The following is a 16,863-nucleotide window of genomic DNA, read 5'->3' on the forward strand; positions in this document are numbered from 1 at the left end:
TTTTAGATCAACTCTGCAAATCATTATTCACAGCGCAACAACACTAGAACTAGAGGGACCGAAGCTCACCTTTATTAGACTACCACAGGGACTGAAGCTCACCTTTATTAGAGTACCACAGGGACTGAAGCTCACCTTTATTAGAGTACCACAGGGACTGAAGCTCACCTTTATTAGAGTACCACAGGGACTGAAGCTCACCTTTATTAGACTACCACAGGGACTGAAGCTCACCTTTATTAGAGTACCACAGGGACTGAAGCTCACCTTTATTAGACTACCACAGGGACTGAAGCTCACCTTTATTAGACTACCACAGGGACTGAAGCTCACCTTTATTAGAGTACCACAGGGACTGAAGCTCACCTTTATTAGACTACCACAGGGACTGAAGCTCACCTTTATTAGAGTACCACAGGGACTGAAGCTCACCTTTATTAGAGTACCACAGGGACTGAAGCTCACCTTTATTAGAGTACCACAGGGAATGAAGCTCACCTTTATTAGAGTACCACAGGGAATGAAGCTCACCTTTATTAGAGTACCACAGGGACTGAAGCTCACCTTTATTCCATGACATTATATTAGTCAGGCAAGAGGATGCAACAAACAAGTTTCTTCGTATAAAGGTGAGGTGAAATGGAGTTTAACGTTGCCTCCAAGATTATTGCACTTATATAGCAACGTGCATGTACGTGTGTGTGTTTGTGTGGCTGCTTGTACTAGTCCGGACTGATGCCGATTTATAGTGCTAGTCCACTGAGATACCATGCCGCAGTTTAACATGAATACCCTACTCAGACACAGTATACTGACTCCATACTGAACCATCTTTTAACTTCTTTTGGTATGACGCAGCCGGGGATCGAACCCCGGACCTATCGCTCTCCGGGTGGACGCTCTACCACTAGACCACGGAGGCGGTCTTCTTCGTATAAAAGACATATATACTTTTCATACTTTTTTTAATGACCTTATATTTAATATGCTGACAAAAGAATAATGATTATTCCACAGTTCCGCTGATATCTATGATTCCAGTCAAATTCACGTAAATGGACACTAAAAATATATCAACAATAACAGTCCAAATGGTTTTCTGGGAAACAGAAGCTTTCTCCCACATCAAATCAGTTAAACTGACAGCCTGAGGCTAAAAAAGAAATACATGTAGTTTTGGTTCTCAGACATCGCTGCATCATAAAGTGCGCCGCACGTTTTGTTTTTATTTCAATTTACAAAAAATGCTGCAATACTAAAAACAATGTGAACCAATATAGCGTGCAGTTACTTCCCTTTACATGCGCACTGCTTTACTGCGCATCTCATTGTCATGGCGACAGTAGGAGTTTGTGTGTTTGGTTTACCATTCACAAATTTGCCCAATGAAAACATGACATTTGCGATACAACATCACAAGTCCTGATAATTTAAAAATGCAATGGTATTTAACAAATCTGATATTTGGGATAACACTTTCATAGTAAAGCACAAATTCGCATACTTTTGGGGTTGAAACCCATCCAGGGTACACAAAGTATGTGATCTGGACTACCAGTTGTCGGACTTCCATTTTTTGTGGAAGACTGTGGCTTAGTGGGTTAGAACACCAGGGACCAAACATCACAAAGATATATATGGCTTACAGGGATTCACATCACACCAGGGACCAAACATCACAAAGATATATGGCTTACAGGGTTTCACATCACACCAGGGACCAAACATCACAAACACATATGGCTTACAGGGTTTCACATCACACCAGGGCCCAGACATCACAAACACATATATGGCTTATGGGGATTCACATCACACCAGGGACCAGACATCACAAACACATATATGGCTTACAGGGTTTCACATCACACCAGGGACCAAACATCACAAACACATATATGGCTTACAGGGTTTCACATCACACCAGGGACCAGACATCACAAACACATATGGCTTACAGGGTTTCACATCACACCAGGGACCAAACATCACAAACACATATATGGCTTACAGGGTTTCACATCACACCAGGGACCAGACATCACAAACATATATATGGCTTACAGGGTTTCACATCACACCAGGGACCAGACATCACAAACACATATATGGCTTACAGGGTTTCACATCACACCAGGGACCAAACATCACAAACACATATATGGCTTACAGGGTTTTAACATCCCACCAGGGACCAGATATCACAAACATATATATGGCTTACAAGGTTTCACATCACACCAGGGACCAAACATCACAAACACATATATGGCTTATGGGGTTTCACATCACACCAGGGACCAAACATCACAAACACATATATGGCTTACAGGGTTTTAACATCACACCAGGGACCAAACATCACAAACACATATATGGCTTACAAGGTTTCACATCACACCAGGGACCAAACATCACAAACACATATATGCTTATGGGGATTTACACTACAATAGGGACCAAACATCACAAACACATATATGCTTATGGGGATTCACACTACACCAGGGACCAAACATCACAAACATATATATGGCTTACAGGGTTTCACATCACACCAGGGACCAAACATCACAAACACATATATGGCTTACAGGGTTTCACATCACACCAGGGACCAAACATCACAAACACATATATGGCTTACAGGGTTTCACATCACACCAGGGACCAAACATCACAAACACATATGGCTTACAGGGTTTCACATCACACCAAGGACCAGACATCACAAACACATATATGGCTTACAGGGTTTCACATCACACCAGGGACCAAACATGACAAACACATATATGGCTTACAGGGTTTCACATCACACCAGGGACCAAACATCACAAACACATATATGGCTTACAGGGTTTCACATCACACCAGGGACCAAACATGACAAACACATATGGCTTACAGGGTTTCACATCACACCAGGGACCAAACATCACAAACACATATATGGCTTACAGGGTTTCACATCACACCAGGGACCAAACATCACAAACACATATATGCTTATGGAGATTCACACTACACCAGGGACCAGACATCACAAACACATATATGGCTTACAGGGTTTCACATCACACCAGGGACCAAACATCACAAACACATATATGGCTTATGGGGATTCACATCACACCAGGGACCAAACATCACAAACACATATATGGCTTACAGGGTTTCACATCACACCAGGGACCAGACATCACAATACATCTGCTACCCACGGGTATACTGGTGGCTAGTAGCCATGACTTAAAAAAAACAGATGGACAGAGAGTCTCTGGCATGCAGGCTGGGAACTTTGGACATGACAATATCAATGATCAAGTTCAAGTCTGATAATGTTATGTTCAGAAGGGAAATCAAGTGTTTTTAACTGATGTTACTAGTGCCATCTCTTTACTGTAATTTTCACAAAATAACTGTCAGCTTGTTAAAATAATTGCCTCACAGGCCTCGGCTACTCTTTTTACTTCACTAACTGACATTTACAAGCATGTTCTCCTTCAGAGTCACCACACCTGGGATTGCCCATGCAAAGCTTCAGCTTAATAGCCCTTGTAGCTTCATAACAGATGCCAAAACTACAAAAGTTGATGATGGAGAGATGAACTGACATCAAGCCATGCCATAAGCCAACTTGACTTTCAGTCAAGTGACCTAAAATAAAGTGCACATGTGATCTAGCACCTAATGTATGCGAGTACAGAAATAGTATGACCGGCATACACAACCTTACATATCAACGTTATATCAATTCAAGTGTAGGGTTTGACCTTGACTTACAAAAGTGGGGCCCAGGAAACCCCCAATAATTAATTTGTTTGTTTGTTTGTTGTTTAACGCCAAACTCGGCAATATTCCAGCTATATGACGGCGGTCTGTCAAATAATCGAGTCTGGACCAGACAATCCAGTGATTGACATCATGAGCATTGATCCACGTAATTGGGATCGATGACATGTATCAACCAAGTCAGCGAGCCTGACCAACCGATCCCGTCAGTCGCCTCTTACAACAAGCATAGTCGCCTTTTACGGCAAGTATGGGTTGCTGAAGACCTATTCTACCCCGGAATCTTCAAGGGTCCCAATAATTAACAAGGGTCCTTACAGGCAATATGAGGGTCCTGTAAAGTAATGAAATGATGTACTGTACTGTACATTTTGATTGTTCCTTCAGAACCTAGAATGAGTCAATGAAGACAGTGGTCATGCTTGATGGATGACTGACTGCTCTTGATGCTTTGTTGGAACAACGATTATTATTGTGCATCCCTTGGAACACAGTATATTCTTTTTCGGCTGCATTCTCTTCATTTGTGCGTCGCATAAATCCTGAAAGTGGAACACTGACGCAAACAATACAGTATTGTTACCATGCATTGAAAGGGTTGTCATCCTTTGCGGGTTGGTACCCCGGGGTGCGAGGATACTTGACTGGAAGTGAAGGCTGCTGAAGATGGGATACACGCTGGAACGCAGGCACTGTGGACTTGAACTGACCTGGCAGAAGCAAATAAGACTCAAACTCAAGGGAATTTGAAGAGAATTGAGTGAAATCGAACATTAAATTTGTACTGGCCTTACATAGACACAAATAGCAAGGAGAATTCTGTTCTGTCTGCTAGGTACATACTGTCATTGTTTTTGTAATTGAATATTTTAACACTGCACCAGGTACGATATTCCCAAATTGAATAATTAATTTTCATTTGACTTACACGGAACACACACACGTGACAAAGAGTAAACTTGGAGGGGTGTGTCAACTGGGTAACTGGGTTATTTTGCATTTGAATTCTTTACCACTGTTCCAGATACAATATTTCCACAGAAACCATGCCTGTATTTGTCATGCCTTACCTAGTATAGTTTCAATATCTTCTGCTGAGCATTTTAGTCTCATCTCCTCCGATATTTTGGTCAACTCCTCCACAGATGGACATGAAACCACAGGGGCATCGTAGAGCTGATCTGATTGGGAGGAAAAAAACAATACCATGAGGAGATCAATATTATGTGTGGGTGTGATTAAGTATTTGACGCCGCAAAATTATGTTTGCAACCACATCTGAGCAAGACAGACATGACGTCACTCCGAAATGTCTTGACGTCGTGGATACAATGGATAACATCACATGCTTCTGTGATAAATGAACCAGCTGGTTTGCAAAATGAGGCAAAAAACAACTAAATGAAAGACTCTGATAAATATTGATCCCACATACTACTTAATTGATGTGGTAATTGTTTGGGCAAGTCAAATGGCCAGTTTTTGAAACAATGATACTTGTCAAGAAAAGTATTCATGTGCAGTGAAAAGTCCGAAAGATTTCCGGGATACAAGCTCAATCAACGTTTTTCAACCAATCAGACTGCAGCACAAACTCATTCCTTTTACAATCAAAATGATAGTTAATTTAATTTAATTTATTCAAATGACTGTCATTTATTTAAGAAATTAACAACAAGTTTATCGTACAATAAAATACCTAAGAGTGAAAAAATATATTTCTTGGTCCTTTTAATAAATTGACAGGTCTTGGACAGGTCTTGGACAGGTCTTGGACCTCAGACCTAGGGATTTTTCACCCCCTGCAGTCGCGTATCATGTTCCAGTAATTACGATAACGTTTTCTTGGATACATGTACCGGGCCTGCTTGACTGATCCAGTGCCTCAATCTCCCTTCTATCATGATACAGCTTCCATTCAGAGTTGGAAATTTCATATACTTGACAATCAAGAATGGCACACAGTCTACATATAGTGTAGTGCAAAAGCTAGTGTCAACACAGAAATACAAGCTCCTATGACCATGATAAATGTCCTGCTTGATACTGTTTGCCTGACCCACTACTTAGTGAGAGTGACCTGTGCTGGATGGGGTCACACGTCCAGATTACAGCAGTCACAAATCAGCTCAGTGGGCCTGGGCCCCCCCCCCCCGTTCCACAAAGCAATCAGAGTGTTATGGTGATCTTTATTCCCAAACTTTCACATAGGCTTATGATACTTGCTGCATCCCACATGGTTTATATTCGATGCAGTGTTTTATTGTACGATAAACAATGACCATGAGTCGTTTATTTCTTATATGTAACACATGTGGCGTCTCCATGGGCAAGTGACTTAGTTCGAAATGTACCTCTGTTCACCAAGCAGTGAATGGGTACCCGGTAGGATGAGATGGTAATGTGGCTGTTAACCTTCTAGCGCTTAACAGGCAGCTTGGGTTGTATACTTCCAAGGAAGCTGAGAATGATTCTTTAGTGCACAGTGATCCAGTGACCGGGTTCAAAATTTCAAGAGAAACAGCTTCCCACATTATGAAAGTGGATGACTGGTTTGTTAAATCTTTATTAGAAATAATAATGACTTTTTCAATATAATTACAACGTTTTTCATCTTATATTTTTTAATATCTGCGAGTACCAGCACATGTCTTGCAGTCCGACTTCGCAGTGTTTTTTTGCCTTTCACTTCCTGGTTCGGCTTATCTGCGGGTCATATCATTTTCTCTCGTATTTCAATGGTCAAGTTAGCACCTCGGCTTATCTACGGGGTCGGCTTATCCGCGGTCATATACGGTACATAAAATCACATGAGCATCTTGATTAAAAACATGAAAAGATTTGGAAAATATCTGTTGACAGTGCACACGCTTTGCAAATCCTGCAATCAACCGAAATCTGCAGGACAGTTTACAAACCAGATTTCGATTTCGTTGTGCGATTGTGATTGGACTATGCATACTCGTTAGTCCAGCCAAAATGTAACTCCATAATACCAGCCTAGTTCCGCAAGGGTGGAAACTGGACTTTTAAAGTCAGTTAACTCACTTGCCTCGAGAAGATGATGTAGGACAGGCTGATGACAACTGGAGCTGTTACATGGTGTGGGCGTGGGGGTCTTCTCTCTAGGGATGAGAGTGGCGTTGATGGTCTGGGCTCCTAGTCTCCCAGGTAAGTTGTAGTTTTGGATGGCATGTTGTAGGTGACTAGTTCAGCTTCAAGGTATTCAGGTGTGGAGCAGTTGGCTCGTCGGGCTAGGGTGGCTATTATACCTCTCTTGACTTGTGGGGGAGGGTTTGATGAGCAGTGAAGATACTGGTCAGTATGGGAGGGTTCGCGATACACACTTGTTTGGAGTTTGTTGTCAACTTGTGGACTCTAACATCAAGGAAAGGTAGCTGGTTGTCAGTTTCTGAATGTGTGGAAGTTGGCTGGATGCAGATCTGGGTGATGATGAGGGAAGAGAGAATTTCCCAAGGGAGACCATGGGTTTGTTGTATGATCTTGTCTTGCCCGGTGAAGTAAGATAAGCTGACGCAGGAGTTGATGAGTGGCACGATGCTCTCCGTAGAGAGGTGGATATCCAAGGTAGCGTGGATATCGTCTGTTCTTCTGATGATGATGATGATGGAAAGGGCCTCGTCTCTGGGTATGTTGGTAAGGAGTTCTACTACATCATAGCTGATGACCGTACCAGGCTGGTTGATGGTGCTGATCTTGTTACAGAATACTACTGAATCAGTGATGAAGGACTTGGCGGTTTCCCTAGGGGTTCTAGGAGGCCGGCATGGTGCTGAGCAGTATTGAAATTGACAGTGTTACTTGAGCAGACTAGGAGGGGGGCTTTAATGGGACCTTTGTCAATCTTGAAGGTGAGGTGAGGTGAAATTGGTTTTAACGTCGCCTCCAAGATTATTGCACTTATATAGTGACATGCATGCACGTGTGTGTGGCTGCTTGTACTAGTCCGGACTGATAACGATTTATAGTGCTAGCACACTGAGATACCATGCCGCAGTTTAACATGAATACCCCACTCAGACACAGTTTACTGACTATGAGCCGACCAGTCCTTGTTTTAGCCCTTTAATGCCGAGTGCCAGACAGGGTAACAACAAGTACCATCTTTTAACGTCTTTTGGTATGACGCGGTCAGGGATCGAACCCCGGACCTTCCGCTCTCTGGGCGGACGTTCTACCACTAGACCACGGAGGCGGTCTGTCAATCTTGAAGGTGGCTCTGGTTTTGGGTGGTTTGGAATGTGGAACGCTCAATTTCATTTGTATGGTGGAGCCCGTCTAGTTGTCATTGTTTCAGCAGGGCTTCGTGTTCTCTCTACAGGCAGTTGGTTGGATCTTTCTTCAGCAAGGTAGGTTGATGGGTCATTTAGAATGTTGTTGTCGAAGTGTTTGATCATAGCAACCCATGCACGCTAGTTGAAAGAGGCGACTATGCTTGTTGTAAGAGGTGACTAACAAGATCGGGTAGTCTCGACTGATGCATGTCATCATATCCCAGTTGTGTAGATCAATGCTCATGATATCAATTAATGGATTGTCTGGTCAAGACTTGATTAGTTCCAGATTGTCGTCATACAGCCTGTATATATTGCTGAGTGTGTCGTTTAGCCTTCGGCCTCATCTGAGAGTTTGTTTGTTATTATTATTAGTTATCTGGTCCTGTGGTCAGAATTACCCTGGTTGTCAGAAGAAGACCGACTAGCCGTGAGCTGCGATGGGAGCTACAGTCAAGACATGAGCCTATCTTGACTAGGGACCCTACGCAGCTCTCGGCTAACGGCGGACCCACATGAACAAAGAGTGGTACGGTAACCCCAGCTAGACATAGAGGATATTATATGAGTGTTCATGTCAGACTATTTATGACACAAGTGTCTAAAATCCGGTATTTCCCAAGCATGAGCTAATATAATGTTCTTATAATATGATTTTTATGAACCTCGATGTGTCTGCCCTTGTAGGTAATAATAACTATTGATTACTAATAATTACTCTGTAAACACTAAAATTCGTCCCTGTATGTAGACATCATCCAATTAGCGCTGTGGGGGCTCGAACAAGCTTTACCGGCTCACTGGCTTAGCTAATTAATGCGATGATTAGCCGACGCTCTACCACTGGACCACGAGCACTATCAATGTAATCAGTGCTCGTTAAAGCGCTTCATGGTAAATTTACTCACGTGAGGCACTGTCTTTATACAACTTCAATTCTTATATTGACAGATACATAAATCATAACAATACAATCTATTAAACATCAGACTTTAATTTTTTTAAAGCGAACTATACGAACGCGGAGAGTCGTGACGTCATCCGTCCCAAACCATTCCATTTGGAGTGACATCCCTTGGTTTTACAAACGGCAGAAAATAAAAGTTCACTTGAAATAAAAAGTTGCACCAAGTAAACTTAGCTTTGGAAAGAAATCCAGACCCGGGTGAAGATTAAAATGGATTGATATTAACGTTCTGTGAACTTTGGGTGTTGATCAACCGTGACCAAGGCTATTACATACCCCCGGCGTACCATCAACTCATCAAAGACCCCAATCAGCCATTATCCCGTTGATACATAACTGGCTTCTCTACTCAAGTATAACAATATCTACTCTACTGTATAAACATTAAGTGCTGGTTAAACTTTCGATGCAACACAGTTAAACCAGCGCTTTTAAATCGTTAGCACTTCAATAAACCCATCCAAACTGACGTTCAATTCTTAAATAATTTCATACTTTGAAGTTTACACTGTTTCTTTCATGCTGATTGGCTGAATGGGTAGTCAGTGATCTGATATTTGGAGTTCACACACCTGTGAACGGACAAAACAAGTTCACACGATGTGAACAATTTTTTGTGAAATTGATCGTGTGAACTTTTGCCGGAACTACTTTCCGGGGTTTCCCCGAATTCTCGATTGGTGTTTACGATCAACTCGTTTTTCTATGTTCTTTTTAATCCCTGCATTTATCAGCAATATAATTAATTTAGTATTTTTGCCTAGTCTTGTAACATTTCATCTGACTTATAAATAAATAAATGCCCTGGTTCTGGTATTTGATGTTGTCTAGCTGCTACATGAAACAAAATGGATTGTCCTTATCATGCTTATGGTGATTTGGATATGGAATGGCTATCTTTCAATACTAATAATGAAAGTAAAGAAATTATTATTCGGCGAGACCAGTAAACTACAAAGAATGAAATTATAAGAATTGAACGTCAGTTTGGATGGATTCATTGAAGTGTGAATGATTTAAAAGCGCTGGTTAAACTTTCATAATTCTTAAATGAACGACAGTCAGCTTGATAGTGTTCACCTTAACGAGGTCACCCACTACTGTGACGAGCCATGATTAGAAATCACATGATTAGAAATCACATTCCGACTGTCACTTTTATAATCTGGTAAGCGACGCTCTGATTGGTCGGATGAAAGGTCGTTCTGACGTGACCCCTAATGGGATGTCTTCAGATCTTTGTTTAGCCTTAGGAGAAGTAAAGTCTGATTTTAATGAGATTGTGGTGCATGGCGATGTGTTTCGCACGTTCGATCTCGTGATCGAAAAGGGGTGTTTGATCGAAAAGGCGTGTCAGTTTCCCAAAGACCGAAAAGGGGTGTTGAATGGTAAAGTCTTGTCAGTTTCCCTAAGACCGAAAAGGAGTCTTGGATTGTAAAGAGAGAGCCACGGTAGCGGTATAGCGAGACAGCGGTCGCGCTATAGCGCGGTAACGAACGGATGGTAGCGCTCGGTAAACTGTCAAGACATCTTCTTCGGCAATAAATAGAACATTATATGAATGTTCATGTCATACTATGTTTACGACACTCGTGCCTAGATATCAGTATTTGCTTCGCTCTCGCTCGCTAAATAGGCCTACCGGATCTAAGACACTCTGCCATAAGTTCACATACTGACATAGGATAACTGGTATGGCAACACTCATAATAATTAATATCCTCTAGATTCCCTGTGTGAAATTTTCACTGTCATCACTGCATGCAACACCCGGCAATCCTTAGCTATTTGGGACACGCACTCTTACTAACTGACATGACAAACAACATCAACAAGCAGCTCCGAAACACCGAGCCTACCTTTTGCTTCTGCCATCGCTGTAAATATCGAACCCAATGTCAAGGTCGCTCTCTCTGACCATAGACTGCTTGCCAGTCTTCATCTGGTATTCTTTAGGCAAAGGATAAACCAGGCTGATGTAGGTTGGAAAGGACTTCCACCGTATGCCCCCTCCAAAAGTGATATATATGTGCATTGGGGGTGGGGGGGGGGGGGGGGGGGGTTACGGGCGAAAGCCATATCCTGACGAAACTACACAAATGCTCTTATATGTGTGGACCACATATTACCCCGTCAGTGGTACTTTAAATAAATATTTTCAGATCAGAACATAACACTATCATAAATCACAATATCAAACTTTCTAATACTATCATAAATGTCCACACGCTTACCATGATGTGCATTATAAAAGCTTCAGAAACATTTCGGGGGGGGGGGGCACGGGGGGCCCAGTCGTCTAAAGCGCCGCGATTCGCTGTGCAAAGTTGCGTCCCTTGGGCACTCCAGAAACCTATGATTGTTTGTTCGAATCAGGTTGACCGGATTATGTTTCTAAGTTTGTCAGCACCATACCCGTGCTCGTGGGTTTCACCAAAGTGGTAAACGTCTGAGACCTGCATCACTTCGGGCTTTCCTCCCACATTAAGCTAACACGCCGCAATATAGCTGTAATGCTGTTAAAAGCGGCGTTAAACCAAACTCACTCACTCATAAACATATTCAAATAACTGCCTTTCCTGGAGAATCAGCCATTGATTCATTCTCACACATAAGAGAACGTATATTTATATTATGTGTATGCATTTAGTTGTAAACGTATTGGGAAAGTAAAATGTATTGAAAATGTGTCAACTTGTCCATGACTTGTCAATAGTAAAATGACTGAGGTGCAAGTGGGGGTTAAAAAGCATGCAAAGCTAACCTAAGAACAATACGGTCTGTCGGAAGAATAGGGCTGCTCGGGTAGTGACTGACCCAAGCATTACTAACTTCAAAGTTTAAAGGTGTGATAAAAACTAGCCACAAAACCCTTTCTATATTCGTAAGAAATCTCTGCCAAAAACGATTGTACGATTCCAACTATATCATGGGCATGTGTTGTATGAATCGCTTTCAGATAGTGATGATACCCTGCAGGTGTTCGCGAAAAGATGAACGTATCCTGCCCCACCGGTGGCACCCGTCACAACACATACAAAGGTATCACGATAGTGATGCTGAATGACGCAGGGACAACAGTGATATGTGAGGTCCTTGTCGAAATCGGCGCGCACATCGTCGACGTTTTTTATTTCCGGTAAGATGGCGGAAAAATGGACAATCGTGTATTGTTCACCCGAAATGTCCAACCTCCATACTCTCTATACATTGTATTATAAGACGAGGGGATCTGCCCAAGTCTTTTGAAACATAAATTCTGTTCTGTCTGAGACGACTTCCCCCTCATTACGGATTAAGCAAGACACATGCTGATACACAATACACATTTCGAGAAAAACATCGCACGACGTCCCAGAGATTAGGTGAAAATCAGTTGTTCACTATCATGCGCATGATCCCTCCTTAACGACTGACAATATATATTTATATGATACAAGTAAATAATTTAATAGGCAGGTAAACAAATTGTATAAACACATTTTAAAGGCGTGGCAGTTCGCACACATGTGTGGTCTGTGTACTGGATGTCAGAGTGAGTGAGTGAGTATGGTTTAACGCCGCTTTTAGCAATATTCCAGCAATATCACGGCGGGGGACACCAGAAATGGGCTTCACACATTGTACCCATGTCGGGAATCGAACCCGGGTCTTCTGCGTGACGAGCGAACGCTTTAACCACTAGGCTACCCGACCGCCCCACTGGATGTCAGAAAGGGTATTTTTCACAGAACATGCCATCCCCGTAACACTGTCACTTTGTCACTTAAAGTTCAATAGTTTTTATCAGTCAGAAAGAACATCGTTATGGTCAATCTATCCGGAGTAGGAACCTCTTTCCCTTCTGTGGCCAGACCCGCTGACTTGGTTAATGCATGTCATCGTACCCCAATTGCCTAGATCGATATGTCAATCACTGGATTTTCTGGACCAGACTCGATTACTTACAGGCCGCTGTCATATAGCTGTAATATTGCTGCGTGCAGCGTTAAATAAGAATGGGTAGACTTTTACACAGTTTTTAACAGTATACCAACCACCTTAAATGACAGTCTTGTGTTTGTTTGGAGTGAGTGAGGTGAGTTTTACACAGCTTTTATCAGTATTCCAGCCACGTTAAAGACAGACATGTGTTTGTTTGGAGTGAGTGAGGTAAGTTTTACACAGCTTTCAGCAGTATTCCAGCCATGTTGAATGACAGTCTTGTATTTGTTTGGAGTGAGTGAGTTGAGAATGACTAAGCTTTATGCTGTATTCCAGACACGGTATTTGTTTGTTTGTTTGTTGTTTAATGCCGAACTCAGCAATATTCCAGCTATATGAGGGCGGTCTGTAAATAATCGAGTCTGGACCAGACAATCTTTTGATTGACATCATGAGCATCGATCCACGCAATTGGGATCGATGACATGCTTCAACCAAGTCAGCGAGCCTGACCACCCGATCCCGTTAGTCCCCTTTTAGGGCAAGCATGGGTTGCTGAAGACCTATTCTACCCCGGATCTTCTGGGGTCTCCAGCCAAGGTAAATGACAGTCTTGTGTTTGTTTGGAGTGAGTGAGTTGTGATTTACTAAGCTTTATGCTGTATTCCAGCTACAGTAAATGAGAGTCTTGTGTTTGTTTGGAGTGAGTGAGGCAAGTTTTAAGAAGTTTTTAGCTGTATTCCAGCCATGTTAAATGACAAATCTTCTCTTTGTTTAGAGTGAGTTTGATATTTACACAGCTGATAGCAGTAATCCAGCCACCTTAAATGACAGCCTTCTCTGTGAGTGAGTGAGTTTTCCACAGCTTTTAGCAGCAGTCCAGCTACACTGAGTGAAACAAGCTCGATGTGGGGCTAAATCCTTACCCACAAGGCTACCTCACCTCCTCCTTGCTTGGATTGCAATGACCATGTAAATGGTGAGAAGTTACAACAAGCATGTATCTTAAAAAACAAACCTCTTCCAGACAGGACAGGATGTTGGAAGAAAACAAGAATGTTTTTGCTTTCCAAAAAGAAAAAAACCAGAGTCTCCTCTTAAATCCACAATAACAGAACAAGGAAGACAGGGCATTGAAAGAATTACTTTGTTTATTGCAAACATAATGGTTGTGACAGTGATGTCGCATTCGCATATCAATCAGCAGTTGCCATGGTAACACAGTAAACAACATACACATACATGGTGATACGACATGTTGACACAATACATCACTGCCCAAGGTTTTATCTGCATCATCAATATGTACTTCTCACTCAGCACCTGCCATTTAATAACAATCCTGAAAAACATTTGAATTAATTAACTATCGAGTCAATATCATTGAAATCAGAACTTAGTTCCCGCTACCGCTAAACAAAGATCTGAGGACATCCCATTAAAGGTCATGTCAGACCGACCTTGCGCGAACTTTGACCGACCAATAGAATGACCAATCAGAAGGCAGCTTTCTTGTGCTTTACGGCACTAATTTCAAATTGGCTACGCTTCGAAACATATTTGGACAAATTCTTGATTACAAATTTGAAACCTAAACAAAAGAACATTCTGGAATAGCTAATAGATGATCTAGATTGTATGGATTCAGTCGTTAAACGTGTAAAACCTGTAACTATCGTTCGGAATACCCGTGTTAAAGCTTTCAAGGTTGTATGATTAGAAATCACATTCTGACTGTCACTTTCATGATCTGGTAAGCGACACTCTCATTGGTCGGATGAAAGGTCGTTCTGACGTGAACCCTAATGGGATGTCTTCAGATCTTTGTTTAGCAGTAGTGAGAACTAAGGTCTGATTTTAATGAGATTGCTATCAAGTTTGCACAGAACATTGATCATTGGAGTGTCAGATCAAAAATGGAAAAATATTATTCAAAGATCTTAAAAGTGTCGAGACAAAAACACTTCAAGCTTGAGTCTGAAATAAAGACAGGCTGACAGAAAGGCAATAAATTATCCGAAGCAAGCAAAATCTACACCTTGGTTTCAAGGTCACAAGGTCAAGAGTGAGTGAGTTGGGTTTAACGCCGCTTTTAACAGTATTCCAGTTATATCACGGTGTGTCAGCTTAATGTGGGAGGGAAGCCCGAAGTGATGCAGGTATCAGACGTTTACCACTTCGGTGAAACCCACGAGCACGGGTATGGTGCTGACAAACCTAGAAACATAATTGGGGCGAAACCTGGATTCGAACCCACAATCATAGGTTTCTGGCGTGCCCAAGGGACGCAACTCTGCACAGCGAATCGCGGCGCCTTAGACGACTGGGCCACCCGTGCCCCCCACAAGGTCAAGACAAAGTGACCAACTATTTTCCACTTATTTCACATCTGGACATAAAAACATTGGCTCCTAAGAACCCCTCTTCCCCAGAAACACCATGGTAGTCTTGAGTTACTATTCATGCAAGGGAAAACTTCATCAATAAATTGGAAATTTCTTGCTGATCCAGGAAACCCATAATAACAAAAGTGCTGCAGTAAAACATAAAATGTCAAGGCCAGAGAATAATCAGTCTCAATGGTCCACGAAACAGACTCATTGGACGTGAAAGGCAAAATAGCAGTCAAATTATACGAAGAGATCACTAAAAAGCAGTGCTGACACCAGGGCCCACTTGCACAAAGCGATCTTAGCGTTAAGACTATCGTAAGCCTATGTTAAAGAATGGGAGTTACGATAATCTTAGCACTAAGATCGCTTTGTGCAAGTGGGCCCAGGTGCTTGCGAAGTACATAATGACCATGTCAGATGACCTGTGGTTGTCTCGGTCTCACTTTACAACATTCAATCATATTTCTGTTTGCTCAACAAAAAATCATCTTATTAAAAATACAATGCCATTTTAAGTTTCACACAATGCAACAATTTGATTGTGACAGAATCAGTAACAACTCCATCCAACAAAGTAAACCGCTGTGTGCAATTTACAGATTACTTGTAGTACAGCTTGGCTAATAATATAACTGATTTTCTATTTCTATCCTAAAAAAATAAAATGTCAATGCCAGAGGATAATCAGTCTAGTTCTGATGAAACTGAATCCACTGGTTGTATAAAGGCAAAATAGGGGTTAAAATAATATGAATGGATCACTGAAAAATATACCTCCGGACATGACCTGTTTTTTACAAAATATTTCAATATGTATTACAAATAATAGTAAATTACAGCAATATGATCACTAGCAACATCTACATTCTTCAGATCATAAATCATAAATGCAAAATAATTCCAGTAAAAGGTAAGTATAGAATCATACTTCTTGGACCAGAATTTGATATATCAATCATAATCAGAGACAAAAGCAGGCTAAAAATGTTTTCTGAAACTTTCAGCATGAACATTTACAAAATTACTACTTGGTGTTAAAAACAAATATGCCCCCCTTGTCTTCAAGTAGATTTACAAAACCTCTTAAAAAGATCTGTACATTTTGAATCTGGTTTGCTGTTTTATAACTAGGGTACATCTTTAAGCACTGAAGCAGAACGCAGTGCTGTGTGCTGTGGCCCAGGTATGCAACAAACACTGATGTAGACAGCAATGACTGAAAAAGACACTGAGAGGTATTCTTGTATGTGGGTATTGCAGTACAAGGTGTACTTGTAGCCATCTGTTTCTGTTAGTCACAAACATTCACAGTACAATTAACATTTTGTATATACGGAAATATTTCAGTCAGGTATTCATCCGACCTGAACATTGAGTTTGTTTCATAAATGATTCATATATCTGATACATACACAACATGTCGGTCAACTAGTTGTACACACAAACTGATACAGAGTACATGCATATACCCTTGGCAACATCAACAATG

The 16,863-nt window shown here is 41.6% G+C and overlaps 1 protein-coding gene across 1 annotated transcript in view; it reads right to left on the reverse strand.

Annotated features, from left to right (window-relative positions):
- Positions 1-11,006, reverse strand: part of LOC124120911 (amidase-like) — a 28,017-nt gene extending 17,011 nt beyond the window's left edge. Inside the window, exons 1-3 of the mRNA XM_046483819.2 lie at positions 10,917-11,006; positions 4,866-4,976; positions 4,379-4,505 (exon numbers count right to left, since the gene is read on the reverse strand). Coding sequence (XP_046339775.1) covers positions 4,379-4,505; positions 4,866-4,976; positions 10,917-10,932 — 254 coding nt within the window. The 5' untranslated portion in view covers positions 10,933-11,006. The remainder of the gene's footprint in view (positions 1-4,378; positions 4,506-4,865; positions 4,977-10,916) is intronic.
- Between the last annotated feature and the right edge of the window lie 5,857 nt (positions 11,007-16,863).

This window comes from Haliotis rufescens, unplaced genomic scaffold, assembly GCF_023055435.1.
Source record: "Haliotis rufescens isolate VD_foot unplaced genomic scaffold, xgHalRufe1.0.p SCAF_16, whole genome shotgun sequence".
NCBI lineage: Eukaryota > Metazoa > Mollusca > Gastropoda > Lepetellida > Haliotidae > Haliotis > Haliotis rufescens.